The 23,247-nt window shown below is 46.8% G+C and overlaps 1 protein-coding gene across 2 annotated transcripts; it reads left to right on the top strand.

The window, feature by feature from the left end:
* The first annotated feature begins 722 nt into the window (after positions 1 to 722).
* Positions 723 to 23,238, top strand: CACNG7 (calcium voltage-gated channel auxiliary subunit gamma 7). Of its 2 annotated transcripts, none has more exons than XM_053605945.1 (6): positions 723 to 898; positions 3,788 to 4,012; positions 4,583 to 4,669; positions 5,081 to 5,221; positions 21,433 to 21,578; positions 22,032 to 23,238. In XM_053605945.1, the coding sequence occupies exons 2-6, from the start codon at positions 3,817 to 3,819 to the stop codon at positions 22,287 to 22,289; spliced, it is 828 nt and encodes a 275-aa protein (XP_053461920.1). In that variant the 5' UTR covers positions 723 to 898; positions 3,788 to 3,816; the 3' UTR covers positions 22,290 to 23,238. The 2 variants fall into 2 exon arrangements, with proteins under 2 accessions (XP_053461920.1, XP_053461919.1); XM_053605944.1 differs by lacking the exon at positions 723 to 898 and adding an exon at positions 2,796 to 3,688 and having other exon boundaries at positions 3,773 to 4,012.
* The last annotated feature ends 9 nt before the right edge of the window (positions 23,239 to 23,247 follow it).

Here is a 23,247-nt window from a genome sequence, read left to right as displayed (position 1 = left end):
GGGCTGGCCCGGCTCCCGGCTCCGCGGCGGCTGCAGGACCGGCTCAGCTCTGCGCCCGCCTGCTGCTCTGGGGACCCCAGCCCGGGACGCCCCTCCCGCTTCTCCAGCCGCCCAGACCCCAGGCTCCACCCAAGGCCTGGATAGAGCCCCAGTTCTCATCAGGGGACCCCCCCCCAGGATTGTCCCCGCTGTCTCTCCTTCTCAGGGTCTCTCTCTTTCTCTCTGCCTCTGTCTCTTCTTCAAGCTCAAGGTCTCTGGATCTCAGCATCTCTCAGCCCAAGGCCTCCGAGCGTCTCTATCTCTTTTGAGGTCTCTACCCTCTCCACTTCAAGGCCTCAGAATCTCTGAGCCTAGGTGGTGGTTGGAGGTGGTGTGGGTGGTGGTGGTGGGGGGTCCTAAACTCCGTCTCTGTCTCTCCTTTTCTCTCTCTTTGTCTCTCTGTCTTTTGCAGTCTGCAGACCCGCGGAGTCTCTGAATTTCTCAGCTTCAGGGTCCCTCTGTGACTATCTGCCCAGTCTCTCCTCTTGCCTTTGCCCCTCTCGGGCTCTCTGCCTCTGTTTCTATTCTCTCGCTCTCTCTCTGCCTCCCCCATCCTCAAGGCCCATCTCCCTCCCTCCCTGCATCTTTCGCCCTCCCTCCCCGCCCCTCCCCTCCTCCGCAGCAGCCAATGAGCGGCCGCAGGTCTCTGCTCCCGGCTCCCACCGCCGAGTGAGGCCGCGGGCGCGGGGGGTGGGGGGTGGGAGGTCGGGAGGGGCCGGGACGCCGGGCTCCGGGGCGGGGGCGGGGGGCGCGGGCACCGGCGACCCCGGTGGCGGCGGTAGCGGCCGGGGGAAGCCGCGAGGCCGGTCATGTGGCTGCGGGGCCCGCGGCCCGGAGCGTCCGCCCAGCCCTGAGCGAGGTGAGCTCGAGAGGAGGGTCCTAGAAGCAAAAGGGGGGAGACTCCGGAGCTGTCCACCAGCAGGGTTGGGGCGAAAAGGAGCCCTAATGGCTCCAAGGGTGAGAGCCTGGCGGGTCAGGATACCCGAATTCGGGAGGCTATAATGAATGGAGGGACATTTGGGCCTGGCCAATCCCGGAGGACGAAGTCCGAGGGTCCCAAGAGTGGGGAAACTATACTATTAATGTGTGAGCCTCTGAGACAGTTGGCCCTGAGGAGGGTGCAGGCAGTGGTCTTGAGGAAGGCGGAGGATCCTGGCGGCTTACGAGCAGGGGTGAGTCTAGGAAGGGGTCTCCAGAAAAGGGGAGTTACAGCCTCTCAAGAGACTGAAGGGAAATGGAGTTTGGGCTGAGGACTTGAAGAATGGGACCTCGGGGACCCGGGTGCCTGAATCCAGGGGAGGATAAAGAAGGACTAGAAGGCGGCTCCAGGCCTGGGGGGAGGGTCCCAGAGGAGGAAAGGCTGGAGAAGGAGATCTGGGCGGGCCCTTTTAGTGAGGAGAAATTGGAGCAAGAGAGGAGAGGGGGGGTTAAAAGGGGAAGTGAGAACAGTGAGAATGGGCAAGGTCCCAGCCGGGAGTTGGAGGGGCAAATGGGGGAAGCTGAGGTCAGCTATCTGGGACTAAAGCAGTCTGGGCGGCTGGATTGAGCTGAGAGGCTTGAGAGAGGGGCTGGCTGCTGGCGGTCAAGCCCGGAGCCACCTGGAGGGGGATGGGAGGAAAACCTCGTCAGATCGTTGTCGGACTCCTTAACCCTGAGTCCTCCAGAAAAAAAAAGTGGGGGAGGGGGTGTGCTCTGGATGCTGGGAGTACAGAATCGGAGGCATGGGGTTGGGGGTATCTCAGACTCTATGGTCCTCCATGGGGTGGGGCAGAGTTTTAAGGGTACAAGAATTCTGATTAAGAAAGGTGGAGTTCTCCTGTCTTGGTTACATTATTGGGGAGTGTTTTAGGGGTCCCATATTTCATAGTTAAAATACCATCCCCACTAGTCTTTGGGGATGTAGAGATCTCTTTTTGAAATGTGCTGAGGTTCCCAAGTTGAGTGCCCCAAATCATGGGCTTGTACACCTGCTTCCCCAGTTCTTGAGGAGGGGATGTGAGGTTGTGGATAAGGGTTCTTGGACTGAGGCATTCCCTAGTTGGAATCTCTGGGTTGCCAGTTAGAACTTGGGAGACCACAGCTATGAACTGGGGTTCTCTTGCCTGGAGGGTCCAGTGTAGGGGGATCTAGGTTCAATGTTGAATGTTGGAGAGGGTCTTTGATTGAAAGTCCTTGTCCAGAATCTCTGGTAGGAAGTTAAGGGTCATGCGATGGTGCCCTGGAATTTCTGAGTGGAGTTGTAGTTCAGAGCACTGATTATTAGTTGGAAGGATGAGAGCTCCTTCTTTGACTGCAGTGCTCTCGTTAGGATTCTGGGTAAGTGTGAATCCCAGCTCATGATTTTAATATTCTGGTGTCTCTAGTCAAGATCCTGGGTCCAGGTCTTTGGGTCCCAATGTTCAGGGTTTTAGCAGCCTGTGAAAGAGTCCCAGCATTCTGGGTTCAGGGGCCTGTCTAGGGAGGATGAAATTAGGGTTCTGGAACTTGGACATGGGCTGTGATCTCAGATTGGGGTGCCAAATTGAGGTCAAGTCACGAGATCAGAGTTAGAAATCATGGGCCAAGTTCTTGGTATTAGAATCGGGTTGCAAGAGTCAAGTTGTAAGTTCTAGAGTCTGAACTAGGGGGTGGGGGTGGGGCTTTGCTAAAGAAGGCTTAGATAGGCCTGTTAAGGGTCTGAGGCAAGGGTATGGGTTCGTGATCCCTGGTCAGTGACACACTTTGGGGATTTCTGGGTGCAGTTCAGAAATGGGGTCCAAAGGGAAGGTATCAGGGTGCCAAGTGAGAGCATGGAGTTTAGATTGGGTAGCAAGGTTAGAGTTTCTTAACTTGGGTCCAGTGTCCGGGTCCTGGCATAGAGTTGAAGTTATGGATTCTTCTTGGAGTCTGGTGTTCACAGTTGGGGGCTTCAATCCAGGCAGAGTCAGGGTTGTGGGATACCAGGTCCCTACAGATGAAGCTGTTGATCAGCCTTATAGTTTCTGAGTCACCGGCGCAGGCTCTGTGTCAGGGGTTCTGGTGGGGTCTGATTTCTAAGGTTAACATCTCAGAGAAGGATATGAGGTTAGATTTGAGTGGGCCTGATTCTGGGGCCAAAAATCTAAATCAGAGTTTCTGATACTTGGGGCCTATGTCTAGATATATGGTTAGAGTCAGGATTTAATTTCTGGGTCTGAGCTGAAGGTTATAGTTGGAAGTCTTTTTTTTTTTTTAATAGAGACAGAGTTTCACTTTATCACTCTCAGTAGAGTGCCATGGCTTCACACAGCTCATAGCAACCTCCAACTTCTGGGCTTAGGAGATTCTCTTGCCTCAGCCTCCCGAGTAGCTGGGACTACAGGCGCCTGCCACAATGCCTGGCTATTTTTTTTGTTGTTGTTGTTGTTGCAGTTTGTCTGGGGCCGGGTTTGAACCTGACACCCTTGGTATATGGGGCCGGCGCCCTACCCTCTGAGCCACAGGTGCCACCCTATAGTTGTAAATCTTATCCCAGGGTTGAAGATGTGGATCTGGAGCCACAGCATAGGTAGCAGGTGTGGGAAGCCCAGTTCAGAGGTTGAAGGCCAACAGTTGGTGTCCCTAGTCAGAACCCAGGCCTGGGTCATGAGACAGCCCACAGAAGTCAGATGTGAAAGATTTTGCTTTTGGAGTGAGTATCCTGGCAAGGGTCAGCATCCTGGGTTGATCTATGGGTCTGGGACTCTGGATAGTCCATTGGGGCTCTCCACTGTAGCCTCTGGTCCCACAGGCCCCGCAGGGCGCCCCCCGCCTCTGAGGATGAGTCACTGCAGCAGCCGTGCCCTGACCCTGCTGAGCAGTGTGTTTGGTGCGTGTGGCCTGCTCCTCGTGGGCATCGCGGTCAGCACTGACTACTGGCTGTACATGGAGGAAGGCACAGTATTGCCACAGAACCAGACCACGGAGGTGAAGATGGCCCTGCACGCTGGCCTCTGGCGCGTCTGCTTCTTTGCAGGTAAGCCGTTTCCTGCCCTCCATTCCACTATTTTTGTCTTGGTGGGGCCAGAGTATCCTTATCCATAGTAACACTCCCTGGGTTCCAGAAATCCAGAAACTTAACATGTTTTTCTCCTGGAAGGTCAAATTTATACTAGGAGTGCCAAAGTCTAGTTCTTTATTCCCTGGATGCAGGAGCACCATGCTCTGACAAACTCCAGGTCCCTAATTACTCCCCTGGAAACGCTGGAGTTCTCCCTGAAAATCAGTAGTCTCAGTTCAGAAAAAAAGAATTCATCCCTCCAGCGACCACCAAGACCCCTGTCCTCTTCAATGATCCAGGAGTCTGGTCCACAGCCCTTGTTTAGGGCCCAGGATCCAGCCCTCTCCTCCTCTATCCAGGGGTCTCTAGAGAGCTCACAAGAGGAGCTAGGAGGCATCCTGGCCACCCCCTTTCTCACCCCCCTTAGCTTAGACTTCGAATCCCCTTCCGCAAGGGCCCCCCTCCCAACTATCCTGCCTGCCCCTGAAAGCCTCTCTAGAGCTTGAGAGCCTCTCATCTAGCCCGGCCCTTTTATGTTCTCCTCAGGTCGGGAGAAGGGTCGCTGTGTGGCCTCGGAGTATTTTCTTGAACCGGAGATCAACTTGGTGACGGAAAACACGGAGAATATTCTGAGTGAGGGGATGTGGGGGTGCCTAGGCAACAAGGAAGCAAAACTGTATCACAAGTCTTGGGAGAAAGGGCAGGACCAGGGGATAGGGTGGAAAGGGAAAGAATGGAGGCTTAAGAGAAGGCAGGTGGTTAGGTATGGAGAAGTGGGAAGAAATGAGTGTCTCGAAGAGCCGGGTCTGGATGCTAGGGAGGATTCAGCAGGAAGGGGAGGGGCTCAATCCAAGGAGGTGGGGCATGTGTGAAGGGGCGGGGCCAGCAATGGAAGTATCTGGGAAAGGGGAGGGGTTAGTGGGAAAGGGGAGGAACCAAACCGAGAGGCAGAGGTGGTGGCAGCGGAGAGGTCAAGGGAATGGGGTTAGTGTAGTGCTGCAGAGTCCCCCTCACCTCCTGCTTCTCCCCGTCCCCCTCCCCCAGAGACAGTGCGCACAGCCACCCCCTTCCCCATGGTCAGTCTCTTCCTCGTATTCACGGCCTTCGTCATCAGCAACATCGGCCACATCCGCCCACAGAGGACCATCTTGGCCTTCGTTTCTGGCATCTTTTTCATCCTATCGGGTGAGCCCAAGGAAAGGACTTATGGGCTGGGGGACTGTTTCAAGTTCCAAGAATCTGTGATCTCTCTTCCCCTTAGCCACTTCCTTTCTGTGTGACCTGGGAGGAATTGCAGAACCTCTCTGAGTCCCACTTTCCTTCTCCATGAAATAGAGATAGCAGTGTCCATTACACAACCTTGTTTAGAGGAAGAAATCATAGCAAATGCTTATTGGGTGCTAATTAGGTACCAGGCTCTGTTCTGATACAACCACCCTATGAAGTAAATACTATTAATAGCCCCATTTTGCAGATATGGAAACAAACACTCAGAGAGAGATGAAGTCATTTGCTCAGGGCCATACAACTAGTGAGAGGCAGAGCTGGGAATCAAACTCACGCAATTCGCCTCCAGAGGCTGTATTTTTAACTGCTTCTGATATTTTATCAATTAACAGTTTACAAGGCTCTTTATTTTCTGTGTGTAACATCTTATTTAATTTTTTTCAAATAAACAGAGAAGTAAAAATAATTTTGTAGCGAACACCCAAGTACCCACTGCTTAGAGTCAACCATTAATGTATCACTAGACTTCCATTACCCTGAAAACGTCCATCTGTCTGTATTTCATAACCATCCATCAATCCGTCCTATTTTTCAGATATGTCTCAAAGTAAGTTTCAGACATCAGGACACTTTACCCTAAATACATCACTATGCATGTCATTAGCTTGAGTTCAATGTTTGTTTACAGGGATTTTTTTTTTCCCCTCTCTCTCTTTTGAGGTACAAGGCATTTTTGCATGTGTGATTTCACACCTATCTCATAACTTCTTCAACTGGGAGTTATTGTTAGTGCCTGCTTGATAAAATGGGGGTACTGAGGCCCAGAATTGTGTAGTAAGTTGCCCAAGATAGCAGCAGAAACTGGTGCTGCAGGTCTTGAGTGTCCAGAGTTCTGGCAGAGTTTTTTTCTGGATGTTACTCTCCATCGCATTTCAGCTCAGTCCAACCCAACCCAGCTAGCTCAGCTCAACCTAAATCAATGCAGCTCAAACACATTTACATCCTTCAAGTCAGCTCAACTAACCCCAGCTGATTCTGACTTTGTTCTTCAATTCAATTCAAATTAATTCAACATAATTTAATTAAACTCAAATCAGGCCCTTGTCATTCAGTTGGTATTTTATGAACAAACCCCACTGTATGTCTCATCTCCATTCTGTCCCCTGGGGCCTGCACTTGGCTCCCTCTTTCCAGTTGACTGTGCAAATATTGAAGCGGGATCTTCAAATATACCCTCCTCCTTCATTCTCTTCCCTGCTCCTCATCCAGCTTCCTCCAGGTTAAACCTCCCCATGCCTTTAACCTAACCTGATGAGACCTTTTTCAGGGAAACAAGGGCGCAATCTCTGTGCAAACTTGAATCACGGCATGTGGAGCCAGACACTGAGCTAAAATAAGACATGTAGAATATCACGATCCCAGAGTGTCAGAGCAGAAAGGTCTCATCATTTTCAGATGGAAAAATAGTGGCCTAGAGACAAAAGTGGGGCAAGAGTAGGTAGCATAGGGATTTTTATTCAACCCGCCCAAAACATGATAAGGAAAGTTTCATTGCTCACGGTAAGAGACAACACAGCTAGTCAATGGCTGTGGAACTGGAATGAGAAGCTAGGGTATTCTGATTCCAAAACCCATGCTGAGATCAACACTGCACCAGGAACTGACTGCCCAGGGTCAGGCTGAGGATTAATGGCACAGCAGGGCTGGAAGTCAGGCCTCTGATGTAAAAAAATAGAGTAATTTGGAAGAAATTGAACCTGCTGCCTTAAGCTCATTTCATAGACTATGACCTATGCACTTGACCCCCATAGTATCCAGTCATGTGCTGTCAAGCTTGTGGAGGATAGTGGCTGAAGGCACATGTTATGAACCTAGAAAGACCTGGGTACAAATCCTACCACTATCACTAACTCAGTGTATGACCTACAGCCAGCCTTTGTGCAGCTGATGAGAAGACAAATCTTGGTCAGCAGTCAGCAAACTTCTTCTGTTTAGGACCAGATGGTAAATATTTTAGGGTTCATGAGACACAGGGTCTCTGATACAACTATGCAATTCTACCTTTACGCAACTTAGCTGTTGTTCAAGAGCTGTTAGGTATAACCAGTAGGAGCATCTGTATTCTAGGAATGTTTTATTTCTGGACCTAGAAATTTGAATTCAATGTCATTTTCATGTACATGAAATATTGTTTTTCTTTTGGATATTTTTTTTTCTCGCCATTTTAAAAGGTAAAAATCAGCGGCACCCATAGCTCAGTAGGTAGGGCACTGGCCACATACACCCAGACTGGTGGGTTGAAACCTGGCCTGGGCCAGCTAAACACCAATGACAACTGCAACAAAAAAATAGCGGGACATTGTGGCAATGCTTGTAGTTTCAGCTACTTGGGAAGCTGAGGCAAGAGAATCTCTTATGCCCAAGAGTTAGAGGTTGCTGTGAGCTGTGACATGATGGTACTATACCAAGGGTGACATAGTGAGACTCTTTATTTAATAAATAAATAAAAATAAAAAAGTAAAAACCATGCTTATCTTACAAACCACACAAAGGCTGGTAGTGGGCCAAATCATAGATGGAAAGAGGGCCTGAACCAGTACTTGGGCTGTAAGAGTAAGTACTCAATATGTAATAGTTTGAAATAAATTAGTAGTAATAGTAGTAGTACCAGTAGTAGTAGTGGTAGTAACACCCAGCTTTACTGAGTCCAGGGTGGTCCAGGCAGTCCTAAGTACTTTACATATATGAAGCTATTTATTTGTCTTCTCCCTCTAAGGCAGGTACCACTAATATCTCCATCTTACCACTGAGGAAATAGGAGCAGTCAGTGGTTAAGTTGTTCATAGAGGAGGTAAGATTCAAACCCAGGCTCCCCTCCATGGCAGTACACTGGCCCACCAACATTACAAATCACAAGAGAAGGAGATTTGTTTAATAGGAGAGGTTAAGGGTGGAAAGAATAGCCATAGCTCAGATCTTGGAATGTGATGACCTGGTCCAACTACCTCATATTTCCAATGAGGAAACAGAGGTAGAGAGAGTGACAGAGACAGACGGGAGCTGCCATAGGTCATGTCATTGGTGGAATTGGCATTGGATTCTAGAGAAAGAGGTGTGAGGGTTGGAGCAGGGGAGTGATAAGAACACAGCTGGGCATTAAACATCTCTTTGGAACCTGTACTGGGGACAGACTGGAGGGAGAGAGACTAGACATGGGCAAACTGGGAAGAAGTCTGGTGCAATGGTGCGGGCAATAGAAGATGAGGTCTGTAGTATGGCTGGAGATGTGAGGAAAGGGCGACTGGACAGCCATGGGAGAGAGAAGAATCAATAGAACCAGATGATGACAGGATGTAGCTGGCAAGAGACTTGGAGAGGAAGCTAGAGTGACATTGATTTTCTTTTTCCAGGCCACAAGAGCCATGCCCATGTGTGTCGCATATTAACCCCTGATCCTCAGTGTGATCTGCTAATTCACTCAGTCGTGGGACATCCTGCACACCAGGCCCTGTCCTTGGATGTGAAGACACAAATGAACGCCAAACACAAGCCCAAATGTAGTTAGTCACAGAACAGCCTCCAATGACATGTCAATGAAAGCTTTTCAGATAGGCTGAAATCCCTCCAATAAATCCCCACTGCAATCACAACATGGCCAAGCTCCTCACTCTCGCCTGCAAGGTCTTTTGTGATTTGGCTACTGCTCAGGTCTCTGACCTCATCTCTAACTCATGAACATTCTCTGCATTGCTTATAACTTCAGCCACTCTGGCCTCATTCTTCTCCTTGAAAATGCTAATCTCTGCCTCATGTCAGGACTTTAACACTCATTATTCCTCCCTGCTTGGAAGTCTCTACCCTCTGATTTCTCACAGGGCTCACATGTTTTCCTCCTTGATACCTAATGTTGCCTTTCCCCCACTGTACTATTCATCACATCCCCCAGTTCATACTTTTTTCATAGTGCTTATTGCTATTGTCATCTTATTTGTTTTGTGTCTCCTTCTACAAGAATGTAAACACTAAAAGCATAGGAACCTCTTCAAACATGTTTTTATTGGCATCTGTGGGGTCTAGAATAGTTGCTTGTACAAAGTAGTCACTGAAGTGTTTGTAAAGTGGATGACTGACAGCCTGGTGTATCTTGAGAAAAGGGAAGGTGTGTTAACCTGAGGTAGCTGCATAGTATGGGGGGGTGGGGGTGGGAGTAAGCTGGGAGGGCGTCCAAGAAGAGGTGACATCTAAGTCAATGCTGAAAGAGTGAGGGGGAAATTCTCAAGTGAAGAACAAAGTATATTAAGGCCTGATAAAGCATCTAAGATAAAGAGGCAGATATGAGTGCAACTCTCCATGGTCCTGAAATTCTATTGTCTAAAGGCAGGTGGGTTCCATTCAGTTGGACTGTGGGTAATTCTTGCCTACTGTGCTTTAAGAATCACAAAGCAGATGTAGTTGAGGGAGTGGGAGGCAAGTAAGAGAGCTGGGTTGCAGAGATAGAAAGGAGGAGGGGAGGGAGAACAAGAGTACAGGAGAGAAAGGGAAAAGAAGGTTATTTTTGGAAAACCAGAGCCAATGTTAAATGGCCAGGAAGGAAAAGGAATGACAAGAATGACTTATTAAAGAGAAAACAGCAAACCAGTTGTGGTAGTGTGTTGTGTGCTTATGGTCTCAGGGACTCTAGACACTGAGGTAGGAGGATGCATGAGGCCAGGGGTTCAAGGCCAGCCTGAGCAGCATAGCCAGACCTTGTCTCGAAAGAAAGAGAGAAAAAGAGAAAGGAAGAAAGGAAAAAAGAAAGAAGCCTGCAATCCTAGCACTGTGAGAGGCAGAGGCAAGAGGATCCCTTGAGCGCAGGAGTTCTAGACCAGCCTGAGCCAGAGTAAGACCCCATCTCTACTAAAAATAGAAAAATTAGCTGGGCATTGTGGTGGGTACCTGTACTGTAGTCCCACCTATTCAGGATACTGAGGCAGGAGGATTGCTTGAGCCCAGGAGTTAGAGGTTGCTGTGACCTCGGCTGAGGCCATGGCACTCCAGTCTGGGTGATAGATTGAGACTCTGTCTCAAAAACAAAAAAAAAAAGGAAGAAAGAACATCTCTTTCACTAAAAATGTTTGTTTCCTTTTCATCCCACCATGATTCTGACTCTGCTTATGGAGAACATTTGTTATTTAGAGCCATAACATGAAACATGGCCTTTACGTCTAGGGCTGGAACGAGAGGTGAGGAAGAAGTAGTCAGCAGGATCCAGACCACAGAGAGCTTGCGATGTCAGGCTGGAGAATGGGAACATTCTCCTGTGGACAGCAGAGAGCCAAGAAGTTTTGAGCAGGGAGAGAGAGTCTGCTTTGGGCTTTAGAAAGATAGATGAGGATTTTGGAGCAATGGGATAGGCACAGAAGATAAGGTCTGTGCTGTGGTAAGGGATCTATAAATGCAAAAAGCGGTTTGGACTTAGGACAGATTCAGGAAGTAACATGGACAGGAGCTGATCATTTTCAAGTGGCCATTCTTGATGGATGAAGGGGGAGAGAGGGAAAGAGGGAGAGAAATCAAGCTGACTCCTCTGCCTTTGAGTGAGTGAATCCTTGAGCAAGCATGGTTTCTGGACATCCCTAGGTATCCCTTTCTTAGAAACCTGCCCATAGTTCAAGGCCTGTCTCAGCCATATCACCATGTAAAGCTTGATGGTCTCTCTTTTCTTGAGTCTCAAAACTATGGAATACTAGAAGTTGAAAATGTTATGGAAGTTCAGAGCAAGAGAAGGGTAATTCTTGGAAGAGATAGAGGCATGGTGGCATTTAGAATAGATGAGCTCTTCTAGATGTTCCAGCTCTATGGCAAATCTATTTATCCATCCAACTAGTATTTCTTATGTGCTGGATATTGTGCTAGCTGCTAGAAGTGCACTAGTGAACAAGGTGGACTAGCTTCTAGCATATTGTAGGGGTAGAAGAGCTATAATAAAAAGTAATGAATTGAGAATATAATGTTACTAATTATAATGTGGCGATAGGTGCTACAAAGAAAAATAACACAAGTTAGGGAAAAGACTGATGGAGAAGTCATTACTGTATTCCATCCACCGGAATCATTCAAATGTTACAAATGTTTGGCCTTATTCTCTTTCTCTCTCTCTCTCTCTCTGTCCTTTTCTCCCTCTTTCACACACACCACACTCATGTTTTTTTGGCTTTACTATTTGAACATAAATTGTGGGTGTCATAATAGTTTTCTGTAAAAGGAAAATGGTAGTAAGCATCTTTTAAGAGTAAGAACATTCTTCTATGTAAGTACAGCAGCACTACCAGACCTAGTAATTTTACCATAAGTCTGTTGTATAATTTAATCCCTTTTTAAACTGTTGCAGTTGTTTCAAGTATGTCTTTTATGGCTTTCCTCCCAGAACCAGGATTCAATCTAAGGCAATATATGGCATTTGGTTAATAAGTCTATTTTATTTATTTATTTATTTTGAGACAGTCTCACTATGTCAGCCTCGGTAGACTGCCGTGGCATCATAGCTCCCATCAACCTTAAATTCTTGGGCTGAAGTGATGCTCTTGCCTCAGCCTCCCAAATAGCTGGGACTATAGGTGCCCGCCACAACACCCGGCTATTTTTGTTGTTGTCATTGTCTGTTGTTGTTTAGCAGGCCCAGGCTGAGTTCGAACCTACCAGCCCCAGTGCAGGTGGCTGGCGCCCTAACCACTGAGCTACAGGTGCCAAGCCAGTCTATTTTATTTTAGTATGTATGTATGTATTTAGAGACAAAGTCTCACTCTGTTACCCTGGGTAAAGTGCACTGGAATCATCAACTCACTGTAACCTTGAACTCCTAGGCTCTACCAATCCTCCTGCTTCATCCTCCCACATAGGTGGGACTGCAGGTGCACACCACAATGCCAGGCTAATTTTTTTTCCCTTTTTGGTAGAGATAGGGTCTCATTTTTTGCTCAGCTTGGTCTTAAACTTCTGAGCTCCAGCCATCCTCCTGCCTGCGCCTTCCAGAGATCTAGGATATGTAGTTCTAGCTGAATAAAGTTTGAACCCACTGTGCCTGGCCAATAAGTCTCTTTTAGTCTAGACAAGTTCCCCCACTATTTTTTTACAACACTTCCTTTTAAAATATATCTCATTGCAGTGGCTCATGTCTGTAATCCCAGGACTTTGTGGGGGCGGGGGCGACAAGGTGGGAGGATGGCTTGAGGCTAGAAGTTTGAGACCAGCCTGGACAACGTAGGAAGACCTCATCTTTAAAAAAAAACAAAAAACTCCGCTGGGTGTGGTGGTAGCACTTCTAGTCTACTTGAGAGGCTGAGGCAGGAGGATCACTTGAGTCCAGGAGTTTGAGGCTGCGGTGAGCTGTGATCATCCGTGCTGTACTCCCTGCTGGTCTCTCCCTCTGACTGGATGTTGCTCATGGATGATGGAGCAAGGTCCTATCATGGGCAGGGGGGAGAGGGGGGAGAGAGAGAGACTGAGAGAGAGGAGAAAGGAAAAGAAATTAAAAATCTTATTATAAAAAGGAAAGAACAGATACTATAATGAAATCCACACATCCTTCACTCAGTTTCAACAATTACCAACATATGGTGAATCTTTTTCTAGCTATATTGCCATGCCCCCTTCTGCATTTACTATGTTATTTTAAAGCCAGTCTCAGGAATCAACTCATTTTATTCACAAATATTTCAGTGTATCACTGCATTACAAGTTCTCTTTTATTTAATATAACCATAATGCCATTATCAAGCCCACACAAATAAGAATGATTGCTTAATATCATATTTAGTTAGCGTTTGCTCTTCCCCATTGGTTTCATAAATGCCTTTTTATAGTTAGTTTGTTGCAAATCTAGATCCAAATTCCACATGGGCATTTAGTTGATACATCTCTGAAGCCTCTTTTAGTCTAAAATAGTCCCTCTTCTATTTTCTCCTTGCCATTTACTTTTTGGAGAAATCTAGACTTTTGTTGTATAGAATTCTCACATTCTGGAGTTTTCCAATTGCATTCTCATTTTGTGGTTTACTACATTCATCCAGTCTTGTGGTTTTTTGTAAATGAAGATCTAAAAAGCAGCTTAGATGGATCCAGGTTTTTTTTGTTTGTGTTTTTGGCAAGAACCCTTCAGAGCTAGGTGGTGCTGTTTACATCCTGCTGTGTTTATGAGACTAGGAGATGCGCAGCCTGGTCATTGATCACGGGTTCATATGCTGGCCGTTTGGTCCATGTCTTCATCTTCCTGAAGACTATGATATTCTGGATATCATGCTCCTGTCCATGTACAGGAGCCCCCATCCTGGATCTGTTTCATTGTTTCTTTTCCTTGTATTTTCTGTAACCTAAAAGTTGTGTCTAGACTAGAGGCTTGATTACCTTCAGGTTGAACATCATTGGCAAAAACCTCCAAATTGGCAAGTTGGAGGCGCTGCGCTGTATGCTTTGTATCACATCACTGCAGGTAGCAAACTATGCCAGGTTGTCCCACTGGGAGCTGTATAAAGTTTGAACCCTTGGTAAAGGTGATGTCCATCAGAGCGCTCCACCAAAAAGAGTTTTTCCCTTTACAAGGAATAAGTAATTTGCAGGGTAACACTTTGGTACCTTTAAAAAATTGTATTTAGAGATACCTATTTTTATTTTAAACAAACTTTTCATTTGCAAAAAGTTTTTTTTGTTTGTTTTTGAGACAGTGTTTTACCATGTTGCCCTCAGTAGAGTGTCATGGCGTCACAGCTCACAGCAACCTCCAACTCCTGGGCTTGAGCGATTCTCCTGCCTCAGCCTCCCAAGCAACTGGGACTACAGGTGCCCACCACAATGCCTGGCTATTTTTTCTTTGTTGCAGTTGATTAGCTAGCCTGGGCTGGGTTCAAACCTGCCACCCTTGGTGCATGAGGCTGGTGCTGCAAGCGCTGTGCTACGGGCACCGAGCCTAAAAACGATTTTTTTTTTTACCCACAGAAAAGTTGCAAAAATAACACAATAGACTAAAATTTCCTTAACTAGAACCAGTATTGTTGTTGTTATTAATGAGTTGGTTTGTTTTTGAAACAGAGTCTCACTCTGTTGCTCTGGATAGAGTGCAGTGGAGGCATCACAGCTCACAGCATCCTCAAATTCCTGGGCCTAAGCAATCCTCTTGCCTCAGCTTCCTGAGTAGCTGAGACTACAGGTGCCTGGCTAGTTTTTCTATTTTTAGTAGAGATGGGGTCTCACTTTTGCTCAGGCTTGTCTCCAGCTCCTGAACTCAAGTGATCTTCCCACCTCCGTCTCCCAGAGTGCTAGGATTATGTGAGCCATCATACCTGGCCATAGACTAGCTTTTTTTTTTTTTTTAGAGACAGAGTCTCACTTTATCGCCCTCGGTAGAGTGCCGTGGCATCACAGCTCGTAGCAACCTCCAACTCCTGGGCTTAGGCGATTCTCTTACCTCAGCCTCCCAAGTAGCTGTGACTACAGGCGCCTGCTACATGCCCAGCTATTTTTTTTGTTGTAGTTTGACTGAGGCAGGGCTCGAACCCTCCATCCTCGGTATGTGGGGCTGGCACCCTACCCATTGAGCCACAGGTGCTGCCCTTTTTTTTTTTTTTTTAACATTTTGCCACATTTGCCTTTCTCTCCCTCCCTCTCTATGTGTGTGTACACAAATGTTATACTGGGTGGCCATAAAGTTCATGTGCAATTTTAAATATTATGCAATTTTAATCGTACACAAACTTTATGGACACCGTGTATATACATAATACATACATGTGTGTACACACAAATATACATATATTATATATGCATGCCCATAAAGCATACACACACATATATGGGACTGCTTGAATATAAGCTTCAAACACTTCACCCCTAAATACTTCAGCACGTACCTCTTAAGAACAAGAGCATTCTCTTATGTAACCACAGCCCACAGCACCATTATTACAGTCAGGAAGTTTAACATTTATGTGATACCATAGCTAATGCACAGTCCTTACTCAATATTCCGCCAATGCCCTCAACGCTATCTTTTACTGTCATTTTTTTCCCCATTCCATTTTTTTCCCCATTTCCCCAGTTCCAATCTAAGATCACGCTTTGCGTTTCTCAATTGTGTCTCCGTAGTCCCCTTTTATGTTTATATATAGTTCCTCTGCTCTGTTTTTTTCTTCTTTCTGTCTTTCATGTTGACGTTTTTGAAGAGTACAGCCAGTGGTGATGTAGAGTGTCCCAGGGCATCCTCAGGAGTGGATTCAGGTTACGCGGTCTCAGCAGGAACACTACATAAGTGAAGCGGTGGCTTACTCAGCCTCTCTCACCAGCAGCCACGTGTAGTGGCTCTGCCCTGTTATTGTTGATATCAGCTTCTACCGCGTGGTTCAGGTGGTGCATGTATCTCCCAGGTTCTTTTGTGATAAAGGAGGCTTTATTCTCCTTGTAATTAATAGATATTCTATGGGGAGATTCTTTCATCCAGTCGGATTTGACATCCCTTGGTGATTGCTGCTTTTTTTTTCTTTTTTGAGACAGAGTCTCACTTTGTCACCCTCAGTAGAGTGCGATGACGTCACAGCTCACAGCAACCTCAAACTCTTGGGCTCAAGTGATCATGTTGCTTCAGCCTCCTAAGTAGCTAGGCCTACAGGTACCTGCCATAACACCCAGCTATTTTTAAAGACTGGTCTCACTCTTACTCAGGCGGGTCTTGAACTCACGAGCTCAGGCTGCACACCCGCCTCAGCCTCCTAGAGTGCTAGGATTATAGGCATGAGCCCCCGCTCCCAGCCTTCCCCTGGTGCTTCTTGCCTGAATCTAATATTACCTCTAGAGTTGCAAAATGGTTTTGTTGTTGTTGTTTGCTATTGGTATTGTTCCACCTACACGTATAAATTGGTATGTGACTGAAAATAACTTTCCTTTTTCTCTTACTTGTCTATTTTTAAAAATACTTCCGTATAAACTCATGTATTTAGAAAAAAATTCAATGTGTTATATGCCATTACTTCTATTGTGGATTTTGATGCTCAAATTATCATCAGTTCGACTCTCAGGAAACTTTAAGCTTGATCCTGTTGCCTTTTTGACATGCACTCATCATTTTTTGAGGACTTCCTGGCTTTGGAGCTCAACAAGTGCATCTTACTGACTCTGCTCCAAATCTGCTATTGTTCCCAGCAGCCCCAGCTCCTTTTAGTAGGGGGTGATGTTAGAAACCAAGGTCTGGGGTACCTTGTGTGCTCAATGCCCTAGAGTTTTGCTGCTTCTAGGATGTTTCAGGACACAAAGGTGAGCAACTTTATTAAACATATTTAAATAACAGGAGTGTATAATGATACCTAAACACCACAGACTTTTTCTTGCCTTACCCTGTTGTGTGTTTGTATTTCTTCTTTTAGAATAAGAAACTCTAGCTCCCCCAAGCATCAAAGTATTTACATATTTACTCAACAGTGCACACAAGATAACATTTAGATAATACTATAGGTAATATACAGTCCATAATTAAATTTTATCAATTGTGGAGAAATACCTACTTAATAAGATAGCCAGGTGCAATGGGATGTGCCTGTTGTCTCCATTAATTGGGAATCTGAGATGGGAGGATCAGTTGAGCCCAGTCTGGGCAACATAGCAAGACCTCATCTCTTAAAAATAGTTTTGGGGGCGGCGCCTGTGGCTCAGTCAGTAAGGCGCCGGCCCCATATACCGAGGGTGGCGGGTTCAAACCCGGCCCCGGCCAAACTGCAACCAAAAAATAGCTGGGCGTTGTGGCGGGCGCCTGTAGTCCCAGCTACTTGGGAGGCTGAGGCAAGAGAATCGCTTAAGCCCAGGAGTTGGAGGTTGCTGTGAGCTGTGTGAGGCCACGGCACTCTACCGAGGGCAGTAAAGTGAGACTCTGTCTCTACCAAAAAAAAAAAAAATAGTTTTAGGTTGCGGCGGCGCCTGTGGCTCAAGGAGTAGGGCGCCGGTCCCATATGCTGGAGGTGGCGGGTTCAAACCTAGCCCCAGCCAAAAACCAAAAAAAAAAAAAAAATAGTTTTAAGTTGAGCACAGTGGCTCATGCCTATAATCCTAGCACTCTGGGAGGCCAAGGAGGATGAATCACTGAAGCTCAGGAGTTCAAGACCATCATGAACAAAAATGAGACCCTGTCTCTACTAAAATTAGAAAAATTAGTTGGGCATGGTAGTAGTTGCCTATTGTCCTAGCTACTCAGGAGGCTGAGGCAGGAGATCACTTGAGCCCAGGAGTTGGAAGTTGCTGTGGACTAAGCTGATGCCACACCACTCTAGCCTGAAACTCTGTCTCAAAAAAAACAAACAAAAAAAGCAAAACAAAACAATTTTTTTTTAATCCTACTAAATAAGGTTCAAAATTTCTTTCCAGATCATCCTGTCTTTAGACTAAAATATTTAATCAAAGTATTGCATTCAAAAGTTAGATGGGGCCAGTGTAATAATTTTAGCACTCTGGGAGGCCTAGGTGAGAGGATCCCTTGAGGTCAAGAGTTGAGGCCAGCCTGAACAAGAGCAAGATCCTGTCTCTACCAAAAATAGAAAAAATTAGCCATGTGTTGTGGCCAGCACCTATACTCCAGCAACTAGGGAGGCTGAGGCAAGAGGATCACTAGAGCCCAGGAGTTGGAGGCTGCAGTGAGCTATGATGATGCCACTGTACTCTCCTCAGGACAACAGAGCAAAACCCTGTCTCAAAAGAAAAATAAATGGGCAGCACCTGTAGCTCAAAGGAGTAGGGCGCTGGCCCCATATGCCGGAGGTGGCGGGTTCAAACCCAGCCCTGGCCAAAAACTGCAAAAAAAAAAAAATTAAAAAAATAAATAGAAAACAAATGTTACTTGGATTATAATACACTGTGGCTATATTGTTCATTTGATATAAAGTTAGATTCATTTATTTCTGTTTATATTTAATTTAAATTTCCCCCATCTTCATTAATTATATCTTTTGAATATATAAAATACTAGCATCATTCCAAAGGCCAAAATCACATGAAAATATGTACTCAGAGAAGTACCACTCCCTCTCTATCTTTTTTTTGTTCTCTCATACCCACTATAGGTAATCAACTTTTTGCGTTTATTTTTTCCCATTTCTATTTCTTTCTCTCTCCTCTCTCTCTTTTTGCACATATAAGCAGATGTACTTTTATGTACCCTTTTTTCTTGCTTAAAAGGTAGCATATTGCATACTCTTTTGCATATTATTGGACTTTTTGGTTTTTACGTAGTGATATGATCTGGAGCCATCATTGGATGCCGTATGTGTTCCTAGAGATCTTTCAATTTTTATTTTACAGTGGCACAGTTCATTGTTATGTGGATGTTTCATAGTCATAGTCTATTCCATCAATCCTCTATGTAAGGGCATTTAGGTCATTCCCAATGTTTTTCAATTACAAATAATGCTGCTGGCTGGGCACAGTGGCTCATGCCTGTAATCCTAGCACTCTGGGAAGGCAAGGCAGGAGGATCCCTTGAGTTCGGGAGTTTATATAATATTCATATAACTTGCTGGTTTTTAGTATACACAAGATTGCACAACCATCTCCATTAGCTAATTTCACATTTTCATCACCCTCAAAAGAAACCTCACACCCTTTAATAGCCAGTCACAATCTTCTTCTCCATCCCATTCCCTTGAAACCACTAATACACTTCCTGCCTCCATGGATATAGATTTGTCTATTCTGATGTTTCATATAAATGGAATCACACAATATGTGACCTTTTGCATCTGGCTGCTTATTATGATCTCTAGGTTCATTCCTGTGGTAGCATAAATCTGTATTTCATTCTCTTTTTTAGCTCAATAATACTTCATATGGACGTACCACATTTGGCTTGTCCATTCATCAGCTGATGAACATTTGGGCTGTTTCCACTCTTTTTTTGAGACAGAGTCTCACTATGTCACCCTTGGTAGAGTGCCGGTGTCACAGCTCACCGTAACCTCCAACCCTTGGGCTCAAGCGATTCTCTTGCCTCAGCCTCCTGAGTAGCTGGGACTACAGGTGCCTGCCACAACACCCAGCTATTTTTGGTTGTAGTTATCAGTGGCTGGTGCCCTAGCCTCTGAGCTACAGGTGCCGAGCCTGTTTCCATTTTTGGCTGTAACAAATAATGCTGCTGCAAACATTTGTGTACAAGTTTTTTTGTGTGTAAATGTATGTTTCTAATCCCTTGGGTACACACCTAGGAGTGGAATTGCTGGGTCATGTGGTAATTCTATCTTTAGCTTTTTGAGAAACTGTCAAATGAAGTATATATATATATATATATATATATATATATATACTTTTAATGTGCCACAAAATAGCATTCTTCTTTTGAGGTTTTTAAAATAATTATTTAATTATGTAAAAGCCATTTTTAGCTGGCAGACCATACACAAACAAGAGGTGGGCTGGATTTAGTCCCTGGACCCCTGTTGTAGGGAATGGAAGGAATTGAGATTTGTTCTGTGTGTTATAGGCACACAAATGTTTATTTGTAGGATTCTGGGGGAAGATTCTGCTAGAAGTAGTTGGATTAATTTAGGTCAGGGGACTTTATAGTGTTCTAAGCTTCTCTTGGCATGGCTACCATCTAAAGGAAAGTTCATCTTGAGAAAATGATAATCACCTCTTAAAAATTCTCAAACCAGACCTCGCCTCTCCACACTGTCCATATGGCTCTATTTCCTCAACTGTAAATGGTGATAAAAATGTGTCTACTTCAAAGGGTGGTTGTGAGGTTTCAATGAGTTTATAAATACCACACTGAGAATAGTGCCTGGCACAGACCAAGACATATATAAGTACAGTAAAATCTCTATAGTTGACCACCTCTTAAATTGACCTAATTTTCATAGACTGGATATGCATCACATGTACTGAGGACTAGTTCTTTATGTTGACCACCTCTGTAAGTTGACCAGTTTGGTATGGTCCATTGGGTGGTCAACTTACAGGGGTTCTACTGTACTTGCTATTATTATTGATATTGTTGCTGCAATTATTATCTATATAGCCCTTGCTCAGACCTTGTCCTCTTCCTCCTAGAATATGAGCCAGTCCCCAGGTTATGATGAGATAGGTTCCGTGGGTTTGTTCTTAAGTTAAATTTGTGTGTAAGTTGGAATGGGTACCTTTACCTATAACCTGTAATAGCCTCGATTTGTAAGTGCAAATTGTATGTATGTCAGATGTTTGTAACTACATCTGTAGTTATCTGTATCACAACTCCAGTGTTCCCATCCAATCTGTTCCCAGCACCAACCAGCCCAAAAAGATCTTTTTTTTTTTTTTTAGAGACAGAGTCTCACTTTGTTGCCCTTGGTAGAGTGCTGTGGTGTCACAGTTCACAGCAACCTCCAGCTCTTGGGCTTAGGCTGTTCTCTTGCCTCAGCCTCCTGAGTAGCTGGGACTACAGGTGCCCGTCACAATGCCCGGCTATTTTTTGTTGCAGTTTGGCCAGAGCTGGTATATGGGCCACCACCCTCAGCATATGGGGCCAGCGCCCTACTCACTGAGCCACAGGCACCGCCCACAAAAAGATCTTCTAACACTCTGATCTGGCCCTGTCCTCTCTCTGCTACAAACTTTCCATGGCTCCCTAGTGCCCCTGGTGTCAGTGCCAAGCTCCTCAGCCTGGCATTCGAGGCTCATTGTGGCCTTGTCCCTGTCCCTTTCTCTAGCCTTTCTCTGGATATAACCCATGCTCTAACTACATGGATGGGATGGCTCAATGCCCCCTTTGCCCATGCTGTTTCCTCTGCTGGGAGTAAGGGGATAGTGTGCCCTTATTCTTCTCTGGGGCCTCATCCTTTCAGACTCAGACAAAGGAATCTTCACTTGATTTCTCTTGCCCCTGCCCTAGGTGGGTCTGGTGCCTCTTCCGGACTCTCACAGGGCTGTGTTACTTCTTCATAACGCATTATCATCATATGTGTCACTATTGATCAGGGTTCATATTCACCTTCTCCAATTGCATTGTGAGTCCCTGGGTGGCAGAATGGGGGGTGGGAGAAGATTATTGAATCATTCTGGGCTCCCTGCACCCAACAAGGGCCAGCACACAAGGGGCTTCAGAGAAATTAGTGTAAGACAAAAAGGGGAGATAGGACTGGGGAGAGAGGTACACTTCTAATGGACCAAGGGTATCCCCTCTGTTCCCCCAGGCCTCTCCTTGGTGGTGGGCTTGGTTCTTTACATCTCCAGCATCAACGATGAGGTCATGAACAGGCCCAGCAGCTCGGAGCAGTATTTTCATTATCGCTATGGGTGGTCGTTTGCATTTGCTGCTTCCTCCTTCCTACTCAAAGAGGTGATGTTGGTGGGACCCAGACTCTAAAGTTTTGAGTAGGAAAAAGTCCTGGGGTGGGGACGGGGAGGGGAGCTGATTCCTGAGTCCTGGAAGATGAGGGAGGTGACAGCTCAATGTCTTAGGTCTGGGAGGAAAAGGGGTCTGAGAGTACAACGCTTGAGGTTTGGGGGAAGGAGGCTGGGGACTGGAACTCCTAGGTCTTAAGGGAGGGAGGACCCCGAGGGCTTGGACTTCTGAGGTCTTGGAAAAGGAGAAGGCTGGAGCTCTGATCCTGGGTCCTGGGAGAGGAAGGGGTTGGGGGATATTGGACTCCTGGGGCCCTGGAAGAGGAAGGGGCTAAAGCTCTGATCCAGGGTCCTGAGTGAGGATGGGGCTGGGGGCCGGGACTCCTGAGTTTTGGAGTAAGAGGGGGTGGGGGGACGCCTCTAGGACTCTGACTGTGCCTCGCCACAGGGGGCCGGCGTGATGTCAGTGTACCTGTTCACCAAGCGCTACGCGGAGGAAGAAATGTACCGTCCACACCCAGCCTTCTACCGCCCGCGTCTCAGCGACTGCTCCGACTACTCGGGCCAGTTTCTGCAGCCGGAGGCATGGCGCCGTGGCCGCAGCCCTTCAGACATCTCCAGCGACGTATCCATCCAGATGACTCAGAACTACCCTCCTGCGATCAAGTACCCGGACCACCTGCACATCTCCACTTCTCCCTGCTGAGGTCCCGCTCCTCGAAACTTCCCGCCTCCTTCTTCCTCTTCCTCCTCCTCGTGGGTCCCCCTACTATGCAGCACCCACTCCCTTCCTCTGGACTTTTCCCTCCCACCTGGAGGATGCGGAGCCGGCTTTAGGCCCCGCCCCTTTCCTGTAGCCCAAACTCATTTCAATGACTCCGCCCCTTTCAGACCTCTCCTCTTCATTGGTCCTTTCCACTTCCACATGACTCCTCCCCTTCGTTTGCCCGTCCCTTTGCCCTAAGGACCCGCCCCTTTACTTTGGCCCACTTTCTCCCAGGCAACTAACCTCTTCCGCCTTCTTCCTGCTCCTCTCACCCAACATCCCGTGGCATCGCTGGAGCCCAGCTACCCCGACCTCCCACCGCACAGCTGGGGCGCCGGGCTGGAGAATAGATTTCAGCAACTACCAGGAATGCCAGCCATGCTTTTCTCCCCTGTGCCCTGGACTTCTCTTTTTTCTTACGTAATCTCACCTCCTGATCTGCAGGGTACTCCGGTTCAGCCAGAGGACCTGCTACCCCGGCCCACAGCTCCTGAGTGGGGTGGGGGACTGGAGTCTACGGCTGTGGTTAACCTTGGCTTTCCCCCCGCCCTTTCTCTGCTCCCCTGGGAGACCTCATTCTTTCTCACGGGCTGGGCTCTTTTCTACCTCCTGAAGGTTACCTGTCTTTTAGGGGGCTCTGTCTAGATCTCCTTGCTTTCTCGGCTGACCTTGGCTTCTTTTTCTTCCTCTTCCTTCTCTAACTCTTTCTTCTCTTTGCCTGCTGGTCCAAAGCAGGTACATCCAGCCCCGCACACCAAACGACAAGGATGGGGACCCTAGGTGGAGGGAGTTACCCCATGCCATCTCCACACCTGTGCCCGCCTCTCCCCCCTCGAGGCCCCGTCGGGGGAGGGAGGGGCAGTAGCGGGGGTCGACACCCCCCCAAAACCTCTAAGTC

The sequence above is a fragment of the Nycticebus coucang genome, chromosome 10 (genome assembly GCF_027406575.1).
Source record: "Nycticebus coucang isolate mNycCou1 chromosome 10, mNycCou1.pri, whole genome shotgun sequence".
Lineage (NCBI taxonomy): Eukaryota > Metazoa > Chordata > Mammalia > Primates > Lorisidae > Nycticebus > Nycticebus coucang.
This window is presented reverse-complemented; position numbering and strand designations above follow the sequence as displayed.

Excerpts from the sequence above, each read along its gene's own strand:
- CACNG7 (XM_053605944.1), top strand. The coding sequence starts at position 3,469 with ATGGGGCCGGCGCCCTACCCTCTGAGCCACAGGTGCCACCCTATAGTT. Across the intron at positions 3,689-3,772 it reads TGAAAGATTTTGCTTTTGGA|CCTCTGGTCCCACAGGCCCC; the intron begins GTGAGTATCCTG and ends TCTCCACTGTAG. Across the intron at positions 4,013-4,582 it reads GCGCGTCTGCTTCTTTGCAG|GTCGGGAGAAGGGTCGCTGT; the intron begins GTAAGCCGTTTC and ends TGTTCTCCTCAG.